This window comes from Kwoniella pini, chromosome 7, assembly GCF_000512605.2.
Source record: "Kwoniella pini CBS 10737 chromosome 7, complete sequence".
Lineage (NCBI taxonomy): Eukaryota > Fungi > Basidiomycota > Tremellomycetes > Tremellales > Cryptococcaceae > Kwoniella > Kwoniella pini.
Window position 1 is genome coordinate 1,114,026 of NC_091722.1, and position 24,897 is coordinate 1,138,922.

General features: G+C 41.7%; 8 protein-coding genes across 8 annotated transcripts; 3 read left to right on the forward strand and 5 right to left on the reverse strand.

The window, feature by feature from the left end:
* Nucleotides 1–26: 26 nt before the first annotated feature.
* I206_105554 (uncharacterized protein) lies at nucleotides 27–6,397 on the forward strand (the record flags this gene model as incomplete). Its single annotated transcript, XM_070203145.1, has 7 exons — nucleotides 27–598; nucleotides 649–1,201; nucleotides 1,288–1,723; nucleotides 1,778–2,713; nucleotides 2,775–5,970; nucleotides 6,048–6,176; nucleotides 6,259–6,397. The coding sequence occupies 7 exons, from the start codon at nucleotides 27–29 to the stop codon at nucleotides 6,395–6,397; spliced, it is 5,961 nt and encodes a 1,986-aa protein (XP_070059246.1).
* Nucleotides 6,398–7,071: 674 nt separating this feature from the next.
* I206_105555 (uncharacterized protein) lies at nucleotides 7,072–9,971 on the reverse strand (the record flags this gene model as incomplete). The annotated part of the gene is made up of 11 exons (XM_019155288.1): nucleotides 7,072–7,818; nucleotides 7,871–8,215; nucleotides 8,317–8,386; nucleotides 8,450–8,523; nucleotides 8,580–8,669; nucleotides 8,740–9,155; nucleotides 9,229–9,307; nucleotides 9,379–9,502; nucleotides 9,570–9,678; nucleotides 9,750–9,799; nucleotides 9,874–9,971. The coding sequence occupies 11 exons, from the start codon at nucleotides 9,969–9,971 to the stop codon at nucleotides 7,072–7,074; spliced, it is 2,202 nt and encodes a 733-aa protein (XP_019011442.1).
* Nucleotides 9,972–10,789: 818 nt separating this feature from the next.
* Nucleotides 10,790–14,050, reverse strand: I206_105556 (uncharacterized protein; the record flags this gene model as incomplete). Its single annotated transcript, XM_019155287.1, has 9 exons — nucleotides 10,790–11,275; nucleotides 11,329–11,397; nucleotides 11,456–11,745; nucleotides 11,839–11,913; nucleotides 12,046–12,652; nucleotides 12,706–13,144; nucleotides 13,198–13,498; nucleotides 13,562–13,836; nucleotides 13,905–14,050. The coding sequence occupies 9 exons, from the start codon at nucleotides 14,048–14,050 to the stop codon at nucleotides 10,790–10,792; spliced, it is 2,688 nt and encodes an 895-aa protein (XP_019011441.1).
* A 1,530-nt stretch (nucleotides 14,051–15,580) lies between these two features.
* I206_105557 (uncharacterized protein) lies at nucleotides 15,581–16,686 on the reverse strand (the record flags this gene model as incomplete). The annotated part of the gene is made up of 6 exons (XM_019155286.1): nucleotides 15,581–15,676; nucleotides 15,738–16,000; nucleotides 16,062–16,200; nucleotides 16,269–16,391; nucleotides 16,491–16,603; nucleotides 16,671–16,686. 6 exons carry the CDS (start codon nucleotides 16,684–16,686, stop codon nucleotides 15,581–15,583), a joined length of 750 nt encoding a protein of 249 aa, XP_019011440.1.
* A 453-nt stretch (nucleotides 16,687–17,139) lies between these two features.
* Nucleotides 17,140–18,366, forward strand: I206_105558 (uncharacterized protein; the record flags this gene model as incomplete). The annotated part of the gene is made up of 5 exons (XM_070203146.1): nucleotides 17,140–17,285; nucleotides 17,343–17,424; nucleotides 17,477–17,818; nucleotides 17,871–17,971; nucleotides 18,030–18,366. The coding sequence occupies 5 exons, from the start codon at nucleotides 17,140–17,142 to the stop codon at nucleotides 18,364–18,366; spliced, it is 1,008 nt and encodes a 335-aa protein (XP_070059247.1).
* A 380-nt stretch (nucleotides 18,367–18,746) lies between these two features.
* Nucleotides 18,747–19,163, forward strand: I206_105559 (uncharacterized protein; the record flags this gene model as incomplete). Its single annotated transcript, XM_019155284.1, has 2 exons — nucleotides 18,747–18,835; nucleotides 19,034–19,163. 2 exons carry the CDS (start codon nucleotides 18,747–18,749, stop codon nucleotides 19,161–19,163), a joined length of 219 nt encoding a protein of 72 aa, XP_019011438.1.
* Nucleotides 19,164–19,521: 358 nt separating this feature from the next.
* Nucleotides 19,522–21,286, reverse strand: I206_105560 (uncharacterized protein; the record flags this gene model as incomplete). The annotated part of the gene is made up of 7 exons (XM_019155283.2): nucleotides 19,522–19,995; nucleotides 20,057–20,179; nucleotides 20,251–20,410; nucleotides 20,513–20,718; nucleotides 20,788–20,931; nucleotides 21,023–21,140; nucleotides 21,210–21,286. 7 exons carry the CDS (start codon nucleotides 21,284–21,286, stop codon nucleotides 19,522–19,524), a joined length of 1,302 nt encoding a protein of 433 aa, XP_019011437.2.
* A 1,010-nt stretch (nucleotides 21,287–22,296) lies between these two features.
* Nucleotides 22,297–24,415, reverse strand: I206_105561 (uncharacterized protein; the record flags this gene model as incomplete). Its single annotated transcript, XM_019155282.2, has 8 exons — nucleotides 22,297–22,565; nucleotides 22,635–22,675; nucleotides 22,735–23,502; nucleotides 23,561–23,632; nucleotides 23,692–23,798; nucleotides 23,854–23,894; nucleotides 23,963–24,123; nucleotides 24,219–24,415. 8 exons carry the CDS (start codon nucleotides 24,413–24,415, stop codon nucleotides 22,297–22,299), a joined length of 1,656 nt encoding a protein of 551 aa, XP_019011436.2.
* Between the last annotated feature and the right edge of the window lie 482 nt (nucleotides 24,416–24,897).

Consider the following 24,897-nt stretch of genomic DNA (forward strand, 5'->3'; position numbering starts at 1 on the left):
ATTTACAACGATCAGAACCAATACCAATGCCAGGCGAACGATTTCTCCCTGCTTCTTTCAATCCTTTTTCCCGTTCATCAGGTTCATCATCCTCCAACCCCACTTCAAACCCCAACAACCATGACCGAATCCCACCACCAGCGCAGCCGGCTTCGTCGTCTTCTTCCACTTTATTGGGATCTCAAAGATATGCATCGAGCTCTACTTCGGGTACTGGTACGATTCCAATGACAGATCCACATAGGTTCTTATCTGAGATATTAGCCACTTCACACATCCAACGAGACGGTAGATTTTCAAATTCTATGAAAGCTGCTTTAATGAGGAGTTTGTTTCAATGTATATGGCAAAAGCAAGATTGGATCAAATACTTTTTACCACCTGATGAAGACATCACGATACCGAGCTTTAGTCACCTAAATGATTGGTTGATGAACGAAAATGATACTTTCATAACTAAATCTTGGAGTCTTAAAGAGGCTCAAGATAAAGCAGATGCAAGTCTGCTAGCCAAAGGCAAGGGCTCGATTAGAAAAGTGAGAAATGGGACGATCTGTGGAAAAGTCCTGAATAGATTTGAGAGGACCTTCACATGCAAGTGAGTATACAGTCCATATTCCGTGCAAATAAAGCTAATTTGAAAAATAGGACTTGCGCCATCAACCCATCAGTTGTCCTTTGTGCGGATTGCTTTCAAGCATCAAATCATGAAGGTCACGAAGTTTTGTTCGGACAGTCATACTCTTTTTCAGCTTCTTGTGATTGCGGAGACCCATCAGCTTGGCGATCATCAGCTACTATCAATGGTAATTTGAATCCAGGAAAGGCTGTGGGATGTTCTCATCATCCACCTTTGGCGAAGAACGAAAAACCAACCCAAACGCTAAAATACGAAATCCCGGATAACCTCTTACTCTCGATACATCGCACTATAGTGATCATTTTAGAATTTATAATACAAACCCTTCAACATTCATTATTACCTTCAGAATATTCATCCTTACCAAAAACTGAAACGGAACTTAGAGACTCAGATAATCCTACTGGAGAAGCGAAAGAGAGAAGATCGAGAGGACCCTGGAGCGTGGTCATGTGGCAAGATGAGAAGCATGTCTTAAATGAGATGACTCGTCAGCTGAGGGACGCGCTGGGCATAAAGTGGGAAGTCGCTGAACAGTGGATAAGGGAAGTCGATGAAGTCGTGAGTGTACCAATGCAGCTTTTCCTAGACCCAATCCGAGCGAATATATCTTGGACATCTAGCTGATACTCTCAAATCTCTTTCAGGGCAGGAAAGTTGTCCTTGTCTCCCCAAACCCCGTTGTAGCTTTCCATGCTGCCAATATGATCCAACAAATCGATGCACCAGTCTCTCTACGGCTGGCATTAGACACATACCGGGAGGAGCTCGTTGGGGTTCTGATTTCCTGGTTGAACGATATGGTTCAATGTACTGTTGACGGGGATGATACTGTATTTAAGCGGATGCTTGCCAAGGCATTGTACGAGCCAAGATTGAGAAATTCGGGAGTGGGAGCCGGAACTCCCTTGTCAACGGATTTGAAGGATTTAGAATGGGGAAAAATTATGGGAGGACATGATACGCGGCGAATAGATTGGTTATTACAATTGGATAGCAGGCTGTGGAAGAAGGCTAAATGGGAGATGAGGCAGATATATTGCTCCGTTTTACTTTTCGATCAGGACGTGAGGAAAGATTTAGGTGAGTTAGACTCCGATTCTAGAGATTAGTCATACTGACGAAGGCGAACTGTAGCCTCTCGGTTCGCGATGAATTACCCTCGTCTGGTCGAGCATTACCTTTTTCAAGACCGAGAGCTGGATACCAATATCATATACTCATCAGCCTATCTCATATTTACCAACGGTGCAGTTTGCGTGCATGCTACGACAAAAGGACAGCTATACAACAACGTTATCAACGTTGCGCATGCTTGGTACACTGGTCAAGTCATCAAAACAGACGGCTGCGATCGATTGGTGGTACCGCCTAATTATTTCGATCAAAACGATCCATCAGCAAAAGGGAGGATGGATGTTGAAGTTCCCGCGTTCAGAAGTAAGAAAGGGCTGGCCTTGTTGGGTCACTTACGAAGTATGGTTCGGTACCCTGAGATGCGGAAATTGGTCGTTCGACAGCCTCAGCTTTTCAATCGGGTTTTATCATTCATCAACATGTTTGTAGGTCTACAACCGCAAAGAAGGGAACAAGAAGAACATGTAGAGTATGAGGTAGATTGGTATAGGTCTTTCATCATATTACCAGATATGGCCAAATTATGTCGGGAAGTAGGAGAAATCTTCCAATCTGGATCGCCCGACAACGTATTAGGATCGATGGTCGTAGTCGTCAACAGGATATTGACAGATATGATGCTCATGTCTAATACGCTTGATAAGGAGAAGTACAAAAGGCCAATCGAACACGATGTGCAAGATGTTCTCTATGCGGGATCAAGGTTTTCTCTCATCAAACAATCTATCAGTAAGATCGAGGCTTTCAGTTTCCACCACTTTCTAAACTTTTTGCTGGCGGAAATGGTCAAATCGTCGAAAGATATGTTTGATCCTGCCGACGGAAAATTGAAAGGCTTACACTTCAAAGAAGTTATCGAGCAGTTCGTACTTCGAGCGAATAACCCTAGTGATAGTGAAAGGATGAAATTGTTGGTCATCGAATGGTCGATACAAAGTGAGCCACATTAAAAGTATCCATCAGGAGGTATTATCGAAGCTGACTGAACATCTTGCAGCACACGTCGTACTGTCTCAAATCCGAGCGGATATGTGGAAGAAGAATGGTGCAGCGATGCGAATGCAACATCACCATTACCGAGAAATGACTGTACGAGAAGCTACGATCGATCAAGACTTTTTCATCCTGCAGCTTGGTCTGACCATCATCGATCCGCTGAAATTTATGGTAGCCCTTATCGAACGATATGGCTTGGCACAGTGGTTTAGAGGCAATCCGAAAAACCCAGATATATGGTTACATCACAGCACGGAACCTAAACAACGCATCAACCTCTTGGAAGACTTCTTATTACTGGTTATTCATCTTGTTTCTTACCCTGCGATAATCGACGGCTGGTCGAGGGATAAAATCACGCGTAAACACATCATCCACCAATTAGCGGTCCAACCTTTGACGTATTCCGAAATTTACAAGAAGTTACCGGAACGATCACAGGAAACTAGCGTTACTCCGATTCTCAGATCTGTAGCTGACTTCAGGGAACCAACTGAATCTTCACCTGGACAATACAGTCTAAAGGACGACCTCTATGATGAGATAGACCCCTACTGGCATTACTATACCAAAAACGATCAACGTGGGGCCATGGATCATTTGGTAGCTCGAGCCAAGAAGAGGAACCCTTCGCAAAGTGAAGAGCCGTTGATCCTCCCTCGACCGCTCGAACTTCCCCGCTCAGGTCAGCCTTTCTCCACGATTGGCGACTTCTTACACACAACGGTCGTTAGCGATATAGTTTATTGGACCTTGTCACACTGTCTCCATATTGGAAGTGCTGATCAATGGGCTCTGATTGTCCACGCTGCCACGCCGGCGGAAATCAAGACCTCCCCAGTCATACCAACTTGGGACTTTGTGCTGGACTACACCTTACATTTAATCATGATCGCATTATCGGTCGCTCCTAAGGAATTCGCCGAAAATTCCTTACAGATCAAGGGTGCTGAAGGAGATCATTCGACTTTCCAAAATCTCTGGTTAATGCAGACCCATACTGCGTATAAGCCGTACAAAGCGCGAGTTGATTACATCTTGGATATGATAGTCAAAAACCTTCCAATGGAATACACGGTGGACTATAGGGCGAATAGGGAAGCTGAAAATTTACTTGAATTGAGTTCTCCGACGAGAAAAACAGATCCAAAAGCAGCGGCGGCGGCAAGGCAAAAGGCAATCATGGCTGCATTTGCTAAACAACAACAAGATTTTGCTGCTATGATGGATGACGAGAGTGGTGAAGAAGATGAATCGATGATGGCTGAAGACGAAACGATCAACGAAGGTGAAGAAACTTATGGTCAGTGTATAGTCTGTCAAGAAGATATCACGCCAAGGAATCCCGGTGGAATGATGGCACTTTTACAACCCAGTAGAACTTTACGTGAGGCCGTTCACGATAGAGATTGGTTGGAGGAGTCTTTGCTTGCTCCGACTTGTCTGGATAAACCTACAAGATATCATCGGTTTGCACACGAGCCCATCGGTAGACCTCACGCTTCGATCCATCCCTCATGGAGCATCACCGCAGCCGCCACGCAATCATCGGCCTCCGACCCGATCACTGATCTCACATCTGAACCATCCTCTACCCAAGGATACCCCAGCTCAGCCCTCAAATTTGGCGTTAACATGTCTGCATGCAGTCATTACATGCATGAATCATGTATGGCCAATTACTTTGACGCTACCAAAACTCGACATACTCAACAAGTTCAACGACATCATCCTGAAAACGCCGTTCGACTGGAATATATGTGTCCGTTATGTAAATCCCTGGGTAACGTTCTCATACCTGTCGAAAGCAGTGCAACGATCAAAAAGACACCTATCGTGATTAAGAAAGATGGAGAGAAGCCCCCATCTCTCTCCCAAATGATACGGCGGGTATCATCGGAAGGTCTGCTCAGAGTCGCCGATAGTCAGAGAATATGGGATCATCATTTTGAAACTGGAGAAGTCATCCCGTGGTTCTCCGACTGCGTTTTCAGTGTGCATTCATTGGATCACGTTCATCGAAGAGGTAATATGAGAAGTACTTCGAGAATGGCAGATCGAATGCGAGGTTTGATTAGACCTCTATCGGAACAATCTCAACGCATTAGAGGGAAGAAAACCCACATATACCTACCGGATGACCTTGTGGGGTATACTGTATCGATGTCCGAAATCACTCAGAGAGGATTAGGCGGCCCAACTAGCATAAATGGCAAGCAAGTCTTGAGTGTAGCTGAACAAATACCGGAATTGCAACTCAAGCTTATCAAGAAATTAATCGGTTTACTTCAGCTGGAATTAGACTTGTATTTTGGGCCAAATTTCGATAGGACTGCTCTTAGAGTTGGAATCTTTGCACGATTCTTACCTGATTGGTATCGATCTTCTACGCTACCATCCCCACTCCTCCTCCGTCGACCACTGGGTATGATCGTTGAATGTGCTGCTATTGCACCCGATCTACTACAATCAGTCATAGTGATGGCTTACTTTGCTGAACTGACTCGAACAATGCTCGGTTTATCGCTGTTCATCAAGAAGTCCTATGCACATCCTTTAAAACCACCATCACCAAGATCTACACCACCTGAAGACGAAACATATGCAGACGGCTTGGAGCTATTTGAAGGTTTCAGAGGTATCATGCTATCCGTCCTTAGAAACGCGGGACCATTTGCAGATGCTGAAGGGGTACTGAATGTGATTTCGGATGAAGCGTTAAGCAAGTTATTGTATTCACATACATTACCTTTCTTAAGAAGAGCAGCTATAATTTATTACGCCGTATCGAATCAATATCCAGTATCAACACCTTCAAATTTGGAAATGATTCAAAGTGGAAATGGAAAAATGAGTGAATATAAGAAATTGTTGATTTTGTTAGGCATTCCTTCACCTAAAGAAACTTTGATAGATCCAACTACAACTGAAACTCCGATTGTTGCAAGATGGTTAACACAATGGGCACATCAAGGTAGAATTTTACCTACATTAGAATATCCTGGAACATATGAATTAATTAGATTACCTTTAAAATGGGAAGATTTAATTTTAAAGTATCAAAATGAAAAATGTAAAAAATGTAAAACAAAACCTACTTATCCTGCTTTATGTTTATTTTGTGGTGAATTACTTTGTTTAGGTGGTGATTGTTGTAGTTTTGGTGAAGAAGGTGAATGTAATTTACATATGAGAGAGTGAGTAATCAATTTTTATTTTTTCTTAAGTATAATTATATAAAAAGGCTTATTATTTAATTGAACGTTTTTCTAAGGTGTGGAGCTGTAGTTGGTATGTTTGTTGATATACGACGTTGGGTTATACTTTATCTCTATGCTGGATCTGGCAGTTTTGGACATATGCCTTATTTAGATCAACATGGTGAATTAGATATTTCAATGAGGTGAGTATATGAAAGTTTTTTTTTTTTTGGTTTGAATAATGTTGATTGATGCTTAATTTTTATTTCTTTTTATTTTCTTAAGACGAGGACATAGACAATATGTACATATTGGTCGACTTGACGAACTTCGAAAAGCTACTTGGTTAATGCATACTATACCTCATTTAACAGCTAGAAAATTAGAATTAACCAGTGATGGAGGTGGATGGGGATGTCTTTAAAAGGTTAACAATAATTTTATAAACAAATAGATTACTGAAACAAGTGTATAAAAACGGAAGTATCTATTCTTGAATGGGGGTTTTTTTGATTTGGAATAAGCTTGACATGCAATTTTCCTATTTGAGTGCTTGGTGATTTCTTGATTTTGTAATTTGTAGCATATACATCATTTTCATTATTCAATGCATCAATTCATGATGAATATTTGATATAAATTCTCATTTTACCTTACCTTGCAAGATATAATCATGCATATTTTGCTCAGTTGACGGAATCTATTATAGTGTTATCATCATTTTCGATTGGGTGGTCAATTGACAGACTACTTGATGGAAGGAATCAAGATTGTTGATCAAAACAGTATTGAGATAGACTTTGCACAAGCTTTCTCAGGTATGGTTTTGGACTATACGAGGTATCTTTAGTAGCTTATACGATAGTGATTTACACAAAGAGGTGATAGAGCAGATAAACAAGGGACAAGAGATTATGTGTGTAGCGGGATATTTCGTTGTCATTTTGCATGGTTTGTGCAGTATGTCGGCGAGATTTTGAGCTAGTATACAGAGCCTGTAGTACTGAGAAAATGTGGTAAAGGCCGATTTAATTCATACCAAGCTGCGATTACAACGCAACATATCATGATGATGTGCAAATATTGCCAGGACTCCGCTCATTTGGGCCTAAAAAATGCCTTGATACCTTCAGGTTTTTTCTTCTTCTTCTTCGTTGTTCCTACCTCACGGCTCTCTGCTCTCGCTCGATTTGAAGCTGATGATGATCCACTGCCCTCTTGCAGCGACATGGCGAAGTGCCAGTCTTCATGTTCTTGTTTCATAGCCTTTAGTACGTCACCCCGCGCCTCTTTCAAATCCTCCGATGCAGATAAACAAAGGTTGCACTTTGGACAAATCCATTTCCCATCGTCTTGATCTACTTCTTTATCAATAACGTGTGGTGTCGAAGGACCGGCTTTTGCAGTGTAGTCTTCGTCGGTGATGACGATTGTCTCTTTTGTTGATACTGGTGGCACCATCACGTCCAACAAGGAAGGTGTAGGCGATTCTTCCCTCTTCACAGCTGAAGGTTCTCCCCTCTTGCTCAAAAATGCGTCCAAGCCCATCTTCTTCTTTGTTCCCGTATGTAGAGTAGGTAATCTGGGTTTCTTTGGGGATGGACCCGCTGAGCTGATAAGTGAGCTTGAGGAAGGAGTTCTATCCGGGGATAAGGGTCGTTTAGCTAAATTGGATATGGTTGATATATTACCTGAGGACGAATTTGCGGATGAGACAGTTGGGCGAAGTTCAGGCTCAGATATGCCCAATGTCTCAGATGCTTGAGGTTTAGGTTGCCCGAAGAAATTTTCAATGCCTTGCTGACCGCCTTCAAGCCTTTCCAAGCCCGTGAAAGAAAGAGCGATCTGTATCATCTACGTAAGCTGAATCCCAATATCAAGGAGCAAACCAGCTTACGTTATTCAACTTCATATTCCCATTCTTCATTGGTGCAGTAGCTTCTTCCCACAATTTTCTGGCAAACTTAAGTATGTAGTCGGTAGAGAGATTGCGAGTGAAAGGAAAGGGTGTTTGCCTCGATCGGGATGGGTCAATACCTTGTCGATGGCTTAGAACCAGAGTCTTGGGCCATAAACCAGGCGCGACTTCTCTAGCTTCTCGAAGCCGCACGTTCAACTCTCCAGATAGTACTGAAAGCCAGTGATGACCTTGTTCAGGCGTCCTCACGTTAGGTCTAACGTTTTTGGAGGCCAACATTGATTTGGTAGCGACTCGACCCTTGACTTCTGTGTGATCGATGCCCTATATGTAAATGTCAGCATTCCGCAATACCGGCTGAAGCGGCACTCTTTCGCGGACACGGAGAGCCTGACCAGAGGATGGTGGAAGATAGCTGCACATACGCGTAGGATATTATATACCCATATACTTTCTTCTCCGAAGCGATTTTGCATCTCCTCCAGTGGCACCAGTCTACACAGTTGAGATCAGCTTATGATTGAGGTAGAACCCTTTCTTGGTTGTCCAGTTACTCACAGCATATCTCCGACAGTTTTGGCGCCGTACTCGGTGGCAATGGCGTTACCCAATTTTCCTCCTAAAGTTCTGATCTAAAAGCATTGATCAGCTCAGAGGACTGTAAATCATCTCAGACACTTATGCTTACATCGGTGAAATCTCTATCCCTCAAAAAGGCGGCCGTCGCTCCCGCTCTGAGTACAGTCTGATTATTGGGTTTCTTCCATGCTGAACATAGCTAAAATTTCAACACTTGATCAGCTTTTCTTCTTCTCCGCTTATTAAAGGTGAAGGGTATTCCGACCCACCTTGGCCATAGCTTTATTATGAGCTATTCCAGCGGAGCAAGTATAGTGTAGTTGCCTGAAAATTTCATCCCTTGTATCTTTCATTATCTCAGCTCCGATACACAGAGCCCAGTCTTCCCACGTATCTTGATTATTATGTCTACGTATGATAGTTTCTTCGTCATTTCCATCATCACTTCGCTCTTCCTCTCTATCTCCGTTATTATTGTTCTCTTGAGAAGCTTGTTCTGTATCTCCGTTAATTGGAAAGACATTTCCTGCTTTTGACCAATTGATAGGGGGCGGAGGGGGTAAAGGAGAATCTAAACCTTCTGGCGCATCATCCGGTATGGTCGATAAGTATGGGTGATCTGTAAGTAGTTTGTCGATGACCATCGGAGTTAAATCCAAAAAAGCTTCATCAATCGAGGCTTTTTCTATCATCGTATTATCGTATCAGCAACAACTCTTATTTACTGATTGTTTTCATATCGAGGTGATGACATTTACCAATTTCACCTTTGGTCACCATCTCTTTAAAAATAGCTAAGATTTTCAAACTTTCCCTTCGATACGGATCTAAGCTGACCTAAAAGTCCAGCCCCGAACAATTTCAGCTTAATGACCCAGTTATACCGAGATTATATTGTTTGTAATCACTTTATGAGTTAATGGATCTACTTCACCCCAATATCCAGCTTCAGCTTCTCCATTTCGATAAGTAGCAACATGTTGAACAACTAATTGAGGACACATCTTTCTAGCTTCATCAAGGGTTGTGAATCTTTTCGTGTGTTATAAACAATTTGTCAATTTCATCTTTCTCATATCATCCCCAACGGTAGACTCACCTTTTTATACCAAATTTTCTTGCTGGGTAATTTACTGCTATTATACTTTGCCATTGTGCACAAATAAGAGGTATATCATCGGGCAGCCCAAGTCTGATTTGTTCGAATTCTGCGATATATATGAGCATGATACAACGTCAATATTTTCTTTTTGTTATACTGAAGATTTATATTACTTACGAGCGTACGCAGCATCAATATCACAATGAGCGATAGTTCTCAATGGATTACTATAAAGACATGATTAATTTGTTAGCCACGCGAAACAATCTCAGCTCTCAGTATGACAGAATATAATACTCACAAAACAGTCATAGCTTGAGGACTTAGTAAATGTCTATATGTAACAGGTCCATTGTCGATCTGTTCAGACCGCTTAAAGGGTCCCGATAAGAATGACATGATATTTGGCCTTTCACCGTCTATCACTGTATAATTCAGGTCATTGTAGTTGCTCCTCTCTTGTAATATCTTGTAAGCTGGTGTTTTAACGTTCGAAGATGATGTACGATGGGTTGAGACGAGTAAATCATGAATGAATGAATGTTTTGTATCTGGTTGACTGTGTCTTTTGATGAAATTCGCTTGGTGGAGGTGAAATAACGAAATGACGCGTTTGTTGACATTATTAAGATATATTTTATAGTTAGTCACCATATGGTCTCCCTCGGTCTCTTTATGATGCTCAGTCTCGCGAGAAGAGACTATGCGATTCAATTGCAACGTATTGCAATGTACTCAGAGCGACCGATTCTGACTCAGGTGAGCATCTGCGAAAATCATAAATCAGATATTGTATTTCCCCTCCATTGGACAGTGTCCAAGTTCCCATTTAATCTACAATTAGTCCATAAGACGCTGAAGATACCATAAGTATATATTACTCGAGATGTGTTATCTGAGATTATGCCCCACTCCCCGACTTGCGCACATCACAATTTATGAAAGCATGACTGTCCTTCGGTTGGACTGATTCATCGCGGAGGTACTCGTATTAATGCTTATCGTCACCGCGCGACTGCTCACAAGACTTATTTCTGAGTTGGTGCTCGACCTGAAGAACGTATGGATTCAGTAGTGCTGACTCAAATGGAACAGCTTGATCGTGAAGATTCATTTATATACATGTTTGATAACCGCAAATTATTATGGAATATATAGAAGTCCAGATACAAAACAAACGAAATCAAAACTCTCTATCCCTACGTCTACTGTGTTGTTTATGTTCGAGCAGCGTTAACGGCAGAGGTGTTGTGGGCACCAGCTCCTTGCTTGGCGGCAGGGTGATGTTGACCTGTCACAGCTGGGTGCTTAGAGTCAAGAATATCGAAAGCGACTGATCGCCATTCTTTACCTGAAGAAGCTGCATCTTCCACCTTGAATGCCCTTTGGGCACTTGACTTCTCGTGAGAGTGAGAGAGATCTGGGTTGAGTTGGGAGTCTCGGTCTGTAACGATCTTGAAAGTTCCGGTCTTAGCGTCAGCTTCTCTGGCTTTCTCCTCGGCGGTGGCCTTCTTTCTGGCGTAAAGATCTTTGAGTGCTTGAGATCGAGTGGTTTCATCTGATTGTTTGGCCTCGTCCATTCGGTTTCTAACTTCTACCAATTGATCGTCAAGGTGACCAAGGGCAGTTCTCATCGAAGTTTGAACAGCAGCAGTGATAGCCTTCTTGATAAGACCGGTAGCGAAGGTTTTAACGAATTTATACTACCAGGAAAATGTCAGCTTTACCTTCAGCGGCCAAGAGAAACCAAACGTACCAACAAATCGTGCTTGCTGTCCCGAATCTTGAAGGCAAGAGTGTCGATGGCGACGTTGACGTGGTTAACCTATGATGTAAAGGTCAGCTAAAACCGTTTGAGTGCGTTGTGCTTTCCGTCAACTCACCTTGAAGACGGAATCTCTTCGGTTTTCTACAGATTCCAACTCAACATCGATTCCAATACCTTTACCAGCAATGACCACGTCGGCAAGACCGTGGTCGGAAATCTTAGGCCACCCAGACTTTCTTCGGAAGGCGAATTGAACATCTCGGATATCAGCTTGGATTTGAGACAATGAAAGTCTCATTTTGTGATGATGGCTATCAGGAATTTGCTTGTTGATGGCTGGGTAAGGACTGAATCTGAACGAATTGTCGGACTCAATGTAAACAACGTTGGGGAAGAGATTAGGACCTGTAGAGATGACAAGGAAAAGTCAGCGAATCGATCAAGATGGCAAGAAGGAGTGACATTTCCTCGAACCGCAATCGCTGAAAAGATACTGACCTGACAGCACCAAGTTTTCAATGACCAAATCAATTTGGTTGTCAGAGTACTCTGCTCGAGGAATTGGTACGTATCCTATACATAGAGGAGCAAGATTAGCGACAGTAGCAGAAGGGTTGCAAGGCGGGGAGGTGGTGACGCAGATAAACAGCCAAAGAAGTGTGTGCGTGGCGGAGGTCTATCTCTCGCGGAAGTTGCAGGACTCACCAATTTGTCTGATGAAAGTAGGCAATAATACGTTTCTAACATCGTTCCAAAGCTTAGGCTTGAATGTCAAGTTACCTTCACTGTTGAATAACAAGTCTTTGGTGAATCTCTTGATATCCTCACCGAGTCTTCTGTTGAGAGGATCATCGTTAAAGGCAGTGAACCAGACTTGAAGCTCGTCGAAGAGTCTCTCTTGGTGACCCTTGTATTTGTCGGTGAAGAATGATTTACCATCTTCTTTAAGTTGAGTAGCTTCTCTGTCGGAATCATCCTCAAGAATGTATCCGGGTTCAAGGAGGACTCGGTGGACGTAATCGTTCAATCGAGAGAAGTAACCTCTAAGATGGTCATCGTTTTGAGCATCAGAGTAGATTTGGTCGAGGGCGTTGGTGATACCGTCCATTGATCGGCCGTTGGCAAATCTTTCGAGAAGAGTTCTGAATTTCAAGGTAGAATCTCCGATCGAGGGATCATCAGCAACGGCTTGAGCAGAGTTGGCACCTTTGTTGGCAACGTGTTTGGCGTGACCTTGGTAGTTTTCAAGGGTATCAAGTAACCACGAGATGGCTTCTTGGTAATCTTTGTGTTCTTGACATTCAACAACGACCTGGAAGAGAGGTAATCAGCCATGATCTAATTATGCGAAACGGAAAAACTCACCTTCTTCAATCGGTAGATGAATTGCTCTCTTCGCTCCTCGGGAAGTTGTTCCTTGAAGAATTGTTTGGTATCTTGAAGAGCGTCGGCAGCTTTGGCTCTGTGTTCCTCTGGGATTCGTTCTTTGAGTTGTTGAGCTTTAGATCGGACTTGACCTTCAGCTTCAGCTCGGTCAGCATCGGTGTCTCGGTTTACGTTTCCACCTTGGACATCGACGTCATTTGGTGTCTTCTCGTTGGCTCGGCCAAGAACTTGGTCCTTTTGTTGAGAAAGAGAAGCGTTAGGGTCTCGAGCGTTGTTCAAGTCAGAAGCGTGCTCCTTAGCGGAACCCTTAGCGTCTGCTTTGGCGTCTTCTTTCTTGGCTTGGGCCTCGTTCTTCTTTTGTTGAGCTTGATCGTAAACTTGACCAGCTGGTCGAGCGTTACCATCGGTGTCAACGACCCTGCACGAAGAGTCAGTAACTGCGAGCAAAGGTTCAATAAAGAATAGACTCACTTGGCGGATCGAGGATCATCCTTAGGGTTGTATCTTACTTGAGAACCGTCTGGACCCTTGACTTGAAGTTCAGGGGTATCGTTGGGACCGAGTTTTTGACCGTCAGCACCGATCCATTCCTTGGATGGGGCTTCTTGATCAACGGAGTCAAGTTGTTCTTGATTAGGTCTAGCTTTGTCGGCAACTTTAGCGGCACCGGTAGCGAAGATATCTCGTCCAATGATTCCGAAATCACTCAAGAGCTTTCGGGCTTCGGAGTTGGTGAGGAAAAGAGTGATGAGGACTCGGAGGTGAGCAGCGGCTATTAAATCATGAAGATCAGTTTCGTGCCCATTCCAAATCACGTATAGGAGAATGTACTTACCCTGGCTGGCATCTGACTTAGCATCTTCCTTAGAAACAGGTACAACACCACTTTGCTTAGCCCTAGTGGCATCACCAGAGTATGAAGCCCAGACAGCGTTTTGGAAGAGCTCATCGGCATTCTTCTCAGCTACAATTGCTCGAGCGGTCTCAATGATATCTCTGAAATCCTCAATAAGTTCTCGTCCTTCAGGAGAGAGCTGTTGTACTTCTACTGGAGAATTGCTGACGGCGTATGAGAGGGCTTTGTCAATTTGGTGGTTATCTGGTAGTCGTCTATATATTGATATTTACATATGGTCAGTGCGAACGCCCACTTATAAGGTGGATTACGAAGGACTTACCCATCTCGGAATGCTTGAACTACACCCCAAAGTTTCAACTTTCTTTGAATATCAGATTCGAGTTCTGCACCTGAAGCGGCAACCGTCACCCCCATCTTGGATGGGTTGGCGGTCACTTCGGTCCTTGTTGCGGGCAAACCAGTCATGTTGTTTATGATTTATTTAATACTAACTGGTGGCGCACAGAGCAACTCCGATTAGCTCTTGAATCCTTTCGATCGGGAAATGTACTCTTAAAACGAGCAAAATGAACTCACGGCTACAGTTATAGATTGATAGGAGAATCAAAATTAAAAAGAAAAATATGTTCAAATTTATATAGTTATATTAAGCAAAGTAAATAATCTAAGGAGAAGAGAAATAATCTTTGAATAAAGTGTTTAAGAGTTAAGTATGTTATTGGGGGAATGATGGCGGAAGAGGTAAAATGTTGTTTGGGATGGCACGTATTTTATCGTATGACATCATTTGTAACATTGAAATATCATATTTTTCAAATTACACCGTAGTAAGTTTATTTACCATCCCAGCGTTCAATTCAAGGTTTTTATACAGACAGAGCAAGCGTCATAATTCGTGTTTTCCCTTAAAATCAAACGACTCTAAAGGTAAACAAAAATATAATTTATTCCCCTTTCTGGTGCTTGTCTTCTGAAAAGACGATCCTTGTTGGTTAATTACGAACAAAGGAAATAAAACAAGGGGTAGAGTTTTAGATCGCGACGTATGACGTATTCGCTTCAGGGGTGATCATCATCAGTGTAATTCCAGTTGATACCTAGTAATATTGTCAAAGTGGTGCTCTCCGCAGTATGTCCTCAAGCCTGTATACACATTTATACAGGCCGGTTTTGCTGGATTGAGCTATACGCTAGAACAATCGATATGACGCGTCCTCCTTTCGCAAAGTCCCCAATCCTCGGAATCATCTGCGAGCGTAATTACCCTGAACAATCGATGATATGATCAAGGTTAAATTCTTCACTAATTCGTCGATCAGGACAAACAAAAAATACCAGCTAACAGCAATAAAAAGATTGCGAAAAATGCCGTCATCACACATGTTTTTTATATTATGATTTAGAATCGATTGGTGATGCAAGATGGAACCAGGCAAAGCCACAGATAATTGCATTCGAGTTGATCCGCAGTGCAGTGTAATTGTAGACAAACTTATCAATATGAAAACCACGCGTAGACCTCTCTTTAATTACACAAAAGCCCATTAATGATTATACCCGCTCATCGAAATGATGGATATGACGATGGAATTCAGCAGAATTGAATGCTCATTTATTCGTTCGGACGACAGGGCCGCCTTACACCCGACCATCATATTCGAGGAAGCGATCAGATTGATCTGCTTCGACCATGGATCACGTAGATGGAATCTCGGTTGTCGAGGCAAAAGGTCGAGTTATGTCACTGGCAGCTCTTACGCGAGTCTCAGCCTCATGATGACGTGGTCAGCCTAAAAGCATTCGTCTAGGCTTCTCCCAGAGATACAAGCCCAATAATGCTGGGATATCCGTTTGCAAGTATTGTAAAGCGCGATATATCATGCACAATATGCACCGAATCTATATATGCTGAAACCACTATACTCATCTACAAAAGGTCAAATTCTAGCATGTCTCTATATCTAGTTCATTCAATCGGCATTCTATGCAGTCCATCTACATGAAGTCATCATCATCGAGGATATCATCGTATACCTCAGTATCAATCTTGCTAGCAGGTTTAGCAGCACCAAGTTTAGGTTTTGATGAAGCCTGTGGGGCGAATGGTTTCAGCAACTAGTCTCTTGTCAACGTTAGACTATGTGTAGCTCACCTTTTTCTTTCCGCTTGCTTTGTCTCGTTCTTCTTGTTGTTTGGTGTTACCCAAAACACTCAGCGTTGATGAGATTTTTCTCGTTTGTACTGCAGTCAGACTCTCACAGACGATCTTGGAAAGTTCTTCGGCGAGTGTGGCGTAAAGAGGATTGGATTCATGTTGCTTGATCAAAGTTGCGAAGATGTCTTTGGCAAGTTCAGTGAAATCGCTCTTTGTTTTCGGATTCGATGTGACAATAGATTGTAAAGTCTTTGCGGGAGCTATGTGAACGATCAGTATCGTTTGCAGCAGTTTTGCCTCTAACGCCGAAATTGGACTCACTGTCATCGAGGCTTGATGCACCTAACAAGTCAGCAGCGACAGCCAAATCAGCTTCTTGTTCTCGTTCTCTTGCAAGTCGTCGTCTGTCTTGCTCCGTCATCGTTTCTATGATATCGTCACCATCTCCACCTTTTTCTCTCTGTGAAAAAAAGACTCTGTCAGTTTGACAAATGTCCATCCAGAAGGTAGGGCAATGATTGCACTCACTGCCTCAGCAGCCAACCTTTCTTTCTCAGCTAATTTTTGCTTCAAGGACATCTTCTTTTTAGCTGGAGCCGCTGTAGTCGCAGCAGTTTTAGGCTTCTCGTCTTCAGAAACGTCCCAGTCATCCTGCAGGAAAAGAGATAAAAGTCAGCATCATCTCTAAAAGCTAGCGTGGAGAAAGAGAAGAAGGGGCAGTTGTAGGTAGACAGCAGTGGCTCCGCTCACCTGTTCCTCTTCTTCATCTTCACCTTGCCATCTTCCTCGAGCAGGGGCTTTCGGTGGAAGAGCAGCAAGGGCGGGTGTAGAAGAACCGGAGTTGGTGGGTTCGTCGTCAATGTCTATATAATCATAAATCAGGATGAATCCCCAGTGCAATGCTGAGATATTCAAGTGTGATAGACGTACCCCAATCGTCAGACATCTTGTGTATGTATATTTAGCTATTGGTGGTTAATCGGTTGAGAAGTTAATTGATAGGAGTTGTCTGTATTGATGTGCCGAGATGAGAGCCGCTCGAACTCGTCTACAAAGTGCCGTACTTGATAGTCAGTTGCGTTGTGGACTTTAACCAAAGTCTATCAATACCGAGATTCAATAAAATCAAGGTCACAAGAGTCTTTTGAAAAATGATTGATTTTTTACCAGTAAGTTGAAAGAGCAACAAAAGAACTCTCCTTAGGCCGAAAACACGTGGCATCGCTTTACGAATTTAATCGTAATCAGTTTTAACCATTTTATCCCATCTAAATACCTGATCATAAAGTTAAAGATACTGATTACCTATTTATCTGTCTTATAGATGCTTCCCATTGGAGGTGTGTCAGACCAAAGAGGACTCGCTGTGACAAAGTGAAGAGTTGAGAGGAGAGCAAAGATGGCACACGCACCACATCCACTAGCTACTTTAGATCAAATAATCAAATCTCCCTCATCGATAGATGGGATTCCAAAAGAAGTGGAGGATGATCTTCGGACCACCGGGTGTATGTTAATACAAGAAGCAGGCGTAATGTTGGGATTGTAAGTCCATTTTTTTCTTCAAACGACTCTTAGAAATTGCTCATACATAAGTTGTAGACCTCAAGATACAATTGCAACTGCCCAAGTGATATTTCAGAGATTTTATTATGTTTCTTCTTTGTATTCTTTCGGCGTTAATGTAAGTCAAGTTCTCGTATTGCTGCAAGAACTGGCTGACGAAACGAATTTAGGATATATCAATATCATCTTTATTCCTATCTACGAAGCTATGCGAAACACCAATCAGACTTCGTGATCTCATAAATACCTACCTATTCTTATTAGCACGAATTCAATATCTCTTGAATCTACCTCCAGATACGCGGCTCATTTCGAATAAAATTTCCAATGGATCAAGCTGGCAAGCAAGTGTTGGGCAAAGTCCGAAAGGCAAAGCGAAAGATCAATATCCGATATGGAACGAATTCAGATTTGAGGTTCCTGGGTTTCACGATGGGGTATTTTGGGAATGGAAGGACGTTATAACTGCTAGTGAAATGCAAATTCTGAAGAGACTAGGATTCAATATGCAGGTAAGTAATCTATCTATTGATCTGTCATAGTGTTTGACGAAAAATGTGATAGGTGGATTTACCGTATAGCCATATGATAAATTATTTGAAAATCTTAGATTTGGTATTTGAAGATCAAGTCGCTCAGATGTGTTGGTCAATTCTGAACGATATGTACGTACATCTCCCATAGAAAATCCACGATATCATGCTGAAGTTTTGCAACTTTCAGGCTGTTAACTTCAATGTATGTCATACATCCACCTCACACACTCGCTTGTGCTTCTATTTTACTCGCAACGCGATTACTTCGTATCCCTTTACCTTCAGAATGGTATATACTATTCGACGCAGAATATGATGATATGTGGACATGTTGTTGTCACGTCATGAAACTTTATAGTGATTGGGGTTTAGATAAACTCCAAGGAAGTGATTCTTCTGGTCTTGCGGATTCAGATGAAAGGCAGAAGGGGAAAGAAAATAGGTGGAGAAGAGCTTGGGTTTTAGCTCAAAGTAAAAAGGCTGTTAGAAGGTGGTTGGAAGAGAGAGAAAAGGCTATTGCCTAAGCAGTCTGCCGAGTCGTTGACCCAATCGTGTAGCTCGTATTTACGGTTTGTTGTATCGCTATCTGGCATTGTATGCATTATTTAACGACTTCACTTCATCTATGCCACCTTTATTACGCGTTTGGTGACAACTCGGCTCGGCATATTCCGCTCTTATTGTTCATCACTCTCACTTTCACTTTCACTTTCACTTGATACTCAAGTAACACATTATTTGAGGTGATATTTAATTAAACATCCATTTGTCCTCTCTTGATCTAACCAGATACCTTCTCGGATACCCAACTGTTATATCACTGGGCCACTTTCTCGACCTTGTTCACTCCTTACCCCAAGATACCCTCAAGTTTACTTTTGTATCAATCACACGACACTTTACAATGGTCTTAGGTCGATTAGCTCATTATGCCATTGATGCATTGGCGATATCTACGATATTAGCAGGAGTTAAAAAGACGACAGGATATGCGTGAGTCGTTGATTTTACTTGACTAGATTGAAGCTGGTGGCTTTGATCGCTCTTCAGTCTTATCAACTATACACTATATCGTATCAATAGCTAATCAATTCTTCACATATACCTACCTATACAATTAATATCTCACCTTCGACTTTCGATTCTTCGCCTGATCAATTGCCTCTTTTCATTGATAATACACGCATATAGTCCTGCAACTGACCAAATTCCAGACTCCTCAATCAAATCAATTACAGACTCATACCTTTCAGCTGGTGAGACTGTATTTAGTATAATCGCAGGTCAAAGTGTTACAAGTCAATACTTCAAGAAGGCATAGATGAATCAGATGTCACAATTTTGACAGGGGAAGAGTGATCAGAAGAGCGGTCTCGTCATTGTGTATACATATAGCTTAGGGGGATGAGTATTGGCAGCGAAGTTCAGAGAATAGGGGTTAAAAGTTGATTAGAAGGCGCCAATTTAGACGTGGAATCGCGGCAAATGGGATAGTTTAACAAAGAAATCATACAGGTAATATGGGTAACTTGGGTAAGAATTTACATGTATTTGTAACATTTGGACTGATTAAACAAATACTCATTGGTATATACTGTTCCGAGCTAATTTCCGTGACAATAAACCAGAACAATGACAGACTAATTATGAATTCTCCCCATCTAAACTTTCAATTCAAATTACTGAGATTCAACAACAGTATGACTAGTTACAAATACTTGAGTAGGTCCTTTAGTTTTTGGTTGAACAGTTTCAAAAGGTGATTTAAATTTAGAAACTACATTAGGAAGTGTAGGAAATTCACTAAGTCTAGCTTTTTTAGATTTATCCATAATTTCAGTAAAAGGTGCACTTTCTTCTAATATTATTGATGAAGTTTCTTTATTTTTATCTTGATCTTTATTAAATTTTGACATTTCAAATTTTTCAACTTTAATTTCTGGATATCCCCCACTAATATTATTTGAATTATCTTGATATACATTTAACCTTTCACCTAATTCAAAAAATTGTTTTTCAGAATATCCATTAATTAATTTACTTCCTCCTTTTAATTGTTTTGGATTTGGATTATAAGGTGCCATTGGTAAAAAAGTTTGATCTTTTGTTAAAGGTGGTAATGATTCAGATGTCATATTTCGAGGTAATAATACCTTTTTTGGAAAAATACCATCTCAGCTGGAATTATCTTATAATTAATGAAAATATACTCACCACTATAGATAAACAAGTTGCAGCGAATAAAGCTAATTGACCAATAAGGTATAAGATATCGTGCCAAAATGCAGATTTATTAATTGTTTTGGATTCTGTGAAACCGTCTGCAGAGAGAATTAACTAAAATAGGTAATCATAATGCAAGATATCAGCAAATCAACAAACAACAAACAACAGGGCAGATTACATACAATTGAAACACTGTAGGCTATTCTACAAATCGTTCTAATTTGATTCATCTCACTGAAAAAATGCAATCTTTCTAAAACTTCAAAACTTGCTCCTTGATTCTTAACAGTTCGTAGAAAAGATGGGAAGATGAAACATAATATACCTGAAGCAAGGGCAAGTCTATCATCAAATAATCGGGTTCCGCGTTAGCTTACCCGAATTTCAAGAGGCAGAAAGGCTCGATGGGTTTAATAACAATCGAAACAAAAGGTCAACACTCACAAAACACTCATACTTGATCCTACAACGAATAAGTATGCTCTCATCATATCCAAATTCTCAGTTTCAATATGAACTGATCCAATCAAAAGTGCAAAAGAAGATAAGAAAAGGCATATCCATATTTTGAAAAAACCCGATTTTAACCAAGTTGATTTTGGTCCTCCTGGTGTTTTAATTGATTTAATCAAATACCCCCAATAAAGGAACTGAACAAATACAATATCAAATCATCATTAAGTCTGGAGTACATTTTTAAAAAGCTTGATATGACGTACCTCTTCTAGATGAATAGCTTGTAAAAATCCCCATCCAGCAGTCATGAAATATAACGAAATTCTATATAATTTTTGATGTAATTCTGACCATAATTGCCATGGAGCGATGATTGTTTGTTCAGTTTGTGGTAAATAAATGTAATACTGATATTTTCATGATCAGTATTATGACATCGATAAAGTTGTTTTTGAAAGTTGAAATTGACGATGAAATTAATTCATCAAAATTGCTCACCTCAGCGTATAAAACATGTACGTCAATCCAAGTGAAAACCATTAAACAAGCTATTGATCCTAATAATATATGACACATGACTGCTCTAAACCAATCATCTTTCGAATATAGTAAACATCTTAATGGCAATTAAAGTTTAGCCATGTATAATATACAAAAGGACGAAATCAAGTAATTCATGACTTACTTCCATCGATCGTAGTGCCATGTATGCCACATCATAAATAGAAATCCTGTCAACGCTACTAAAGCAGAGAATGTCATTCCTGCTGGGCTGAATCGAATATCATGATTTGTTACCTCTCGAACCACCGTGGACGATATCTGTCCTTACAAGATAGGCTACTCACGAGATAGGCATCTTGATTAATCACACTGACGTGGAAACAATAGGATTTATGGTAAATGATCGTCAATTTGTATAATCACTCAGTCCATACGATGTTAAACCTATTGTGCGTTAGTAAAGATATAACGAACAAAGGATTCATTTACTCAGTTTCTCTAATTGTAAGTATATATGTAATTTAAATATCCTTCTCCTTCTTCTAACGGCTGGCTGCAGACGCCTTGGAGCAAAATACTTTACCTCGATCCGAAAATATAGGAGATGCAAAAGCTCAGTCCATCTTGCTAGATATACAAAGGTATTCCTTTTGAAATTGTGTATTCCCTTTGATCAAGTATCAGTCAATCAGTCTATCGTAATTGAAAGGTACGTCAAGTCAATCAATTGCTTCAATACCCTGTGTATGTATGTATGTATGTATGTATACCTGATAATCTGTCACAAATGTTCAAAGCTAAATATGTGTACGAGAAAGGTCGTTTCGAGTGTATAAAAGCGATCGAGAAAAAGGTGATACAGATGTTCTTTATATACACACACACTCGATATGACTGCATACAAACAAACACCTGATCCCGTTTCCGAAAGGTACCGACACGGTGTGATGCGTCAAGTGTCCATCATGTCCGAGTCTATCGGAATGCTTAGGACACGGACCCACGGACCCGTATGATCGTAGACGAAAGAACCCCATAGGTTGACAAAGGGGCGACATTGAATCCTGATCATACATCTCATAAAGATCGGAACCTAAATAACTAGGTCGCAAAAAATCATGGTGATCATACGTTAAAAGAGACCAAGGGATATATGAATTACAATGTTTAAAAACCTAGTAGCATATGTGTGCAAGGGACGAGAGTCAAGAAATTGATAATAGTACAACTATCGGGTGATTGTCCATGTCTTTCACTTATTAAAAGCCCTAATAGCCCCCAGGTCCTGTTTGATCCGCCTCCCTGCTTCTACCTCTTCCTACCCCATTGTCCACTCTACTCCGCCTATTATTATTAGCACTCCCTACATCCCTTCTTTCGCGCCTCATAAAAGCGAGATAACGTGCAAAACCATGTTGCGTCGGCGGTTGAACTTGCACTTGATCTGACGGGTATGTTGAAGAGTGAGGTGAAGGTGTTCCTGAATCACCTGAATTGTGAGTATTAGAAAGAACGGACGTGGACGGTGCATTGAAGTCTAAGAAATTACGGTCAGTCAGCGTTTGTCGTTCCTAGAAACCAAATAGACAAGGGAAAGTGAATTCACCTTTACGACAAAGTGGACATGACGAAGATACTTCAAGTAACCTATACCAGTGTAAATTTATGTCAACGTACAACTCTGCGAAGAAGGGAAAATGACTCACCAAGGATCAATACAACTTTGATGATAGGCATGTTCTCTTTCACAAGGTAAAACCCGAAGATCATCGCCAGGCTCAAAGTCAACCAGACATATTGGACATTGTTGTCCCTCTATCGCGCCTGCTTCTTGTTCAACTTCTTCAGAGGACTTGGGCGTGTGATGTCCACTTGCACTTGCGATAGACGACATTCTCCTTTCGACTTCAGAAACATGCGTTGCACCTCCACTTTTTCCTCCACTATTCGAAGATTCAGCATAATTATCACCATCATAATATCCATTCGTCCGCCTTCCTTCTAAATCTTCTGTTCTGCTTAGATGATGTAGTGGGACAGAGTCCAAGTTATTCTCAGATGATAATCTCTTTGGTGGACCAGTGAATTGGCCATCGGTTCTGTTATATTTGATGATGGGGAAAGTGTCCAGCACAGCTTGAGCTAATCCCCTTGCCGTACTTTGCGGTCCATGTTCATCGTCATCTTCCCTTCTTCCATACCGCTCAGGATGCAACATCGCCCTCCTAGCTCCCATGATCAACATGAAGATGAACATGAACGACACTACTCCTGTTATGGTATATAGTACTATCATCGGCGCCGATGTCTTCTTGTTTGACCCGCCAGTGGAAGAGCCATCTGATGTGGGCTGAGCATTAGGTATACCGGTTGCCGTTGCTTGACCTGTCGAATTTCGGGCGGTTAGCGTGCCCATAAGAAAGGATTTGTAAGCTGGTGCGTTGTCGGCAAGTGAATTATTGACATCAGAGCCTCTACGTAGAACACCATGTCAACTTCTTGGCCAACAACCAAGCCGTGATATAGGCTTACGATATATTGAGCAGGGTCCCATTGTAGTTTTCGAATGACGTATTGGTATGTACGAACTGGTTGTCGATGAGTCTGGATTGCGATAAGATCAGTCGGATTCTTCTTTCATTCGAAGCAGAAGGACGACCTACCTTGCCACCTGAACAGTCTTTGTAGCGAAAACATCTAGAGGCTTTTCAAAATCCGTTATATATTCTGAATTGAGCAAGCAAGATTGTGAGTGGGCAGTGTATAGAAGCTGATGGTGACACATATATCAGTCACGAGCAGGTGTGATAATAGACAGGACTCACAGCGGAAACAGCTCCTCGATCCCGAGCGAGAGTGAATATATCTATTATAAGAGATCAGTGCCCGGTACCAAGTAAATGGTATGTTTCAAATAGGAAGAATAAAACATACCCCACTCCTGACTTGCGTTAGTCTCATTCAAATCACAGCTTATATAAGCTATCCAAGGCGTCGAAGTGGTGAGGTTCACTCCCATCTCGCTCTCCGAAAAATGCACCAAGGCTCCAGCTGTAGTACCTCCCGTGGGTACATCCGCCTGAAGTTGGAATGAGCTATGAATGAGAATAAGGGTCAGTTTGAGATTCAGCCCATCAACCTTCCTCCCAATAGCAAATATGATCGTTGCCTCTGTGAATCCCAGACTCACACGGCGCCAGAATACGTTCCCACTGGATCTGTCCAAGAAATAGCTATAGTTGATGAATCCGTAAAGTTCAGTCCTGAAGTATCGTTGACTGCTACAGCCGGTATATAAGCTAACGCAGGCATCGATTGAAAGATGAATGTCGAGATTGTAGGGATTAAGAGGAGGCTGGATAGCCCTAATTTAGATTGGCGATACATGCTGTCTAGAGCCCTCCCTTGCCACAGGTGATTATGCAGTGGAATTTATTTCGCTAGTCCACTTTGGGACAGCTTCTAGTACTGGCGACTTCCGTCGCTCTTGTCTTATGATAATGTCGATGAGGTGTGACTGTTGAATTATTCTTCCGGTGAAACCTTGGAACAACGATGAATGACGAGCGAAAAGATCAAAGGATCTATGCGTATCCGTAAATAGCCCTTTCTAGCTTGACCCCCTGCTACACCCTGTCGGAGCCTACGCGCCAATGAGCTTCATGCGCAATGCACAAGGCGCAAGTTCGATGTTTCTTGGTCAATTTATGCGGTTAAAGTCAACACGAGTAAGTGACTACTCGAACTGAATGGATGGGGTGTCGAGTGCGGTGTAGGAATTTGGTGAACTGCGTGGACGTGATTACGACAAAATGTTCGGCGTATTTCCCATTCCGTCCCACTGTCATGCGAGGACTATTTCGATGAAG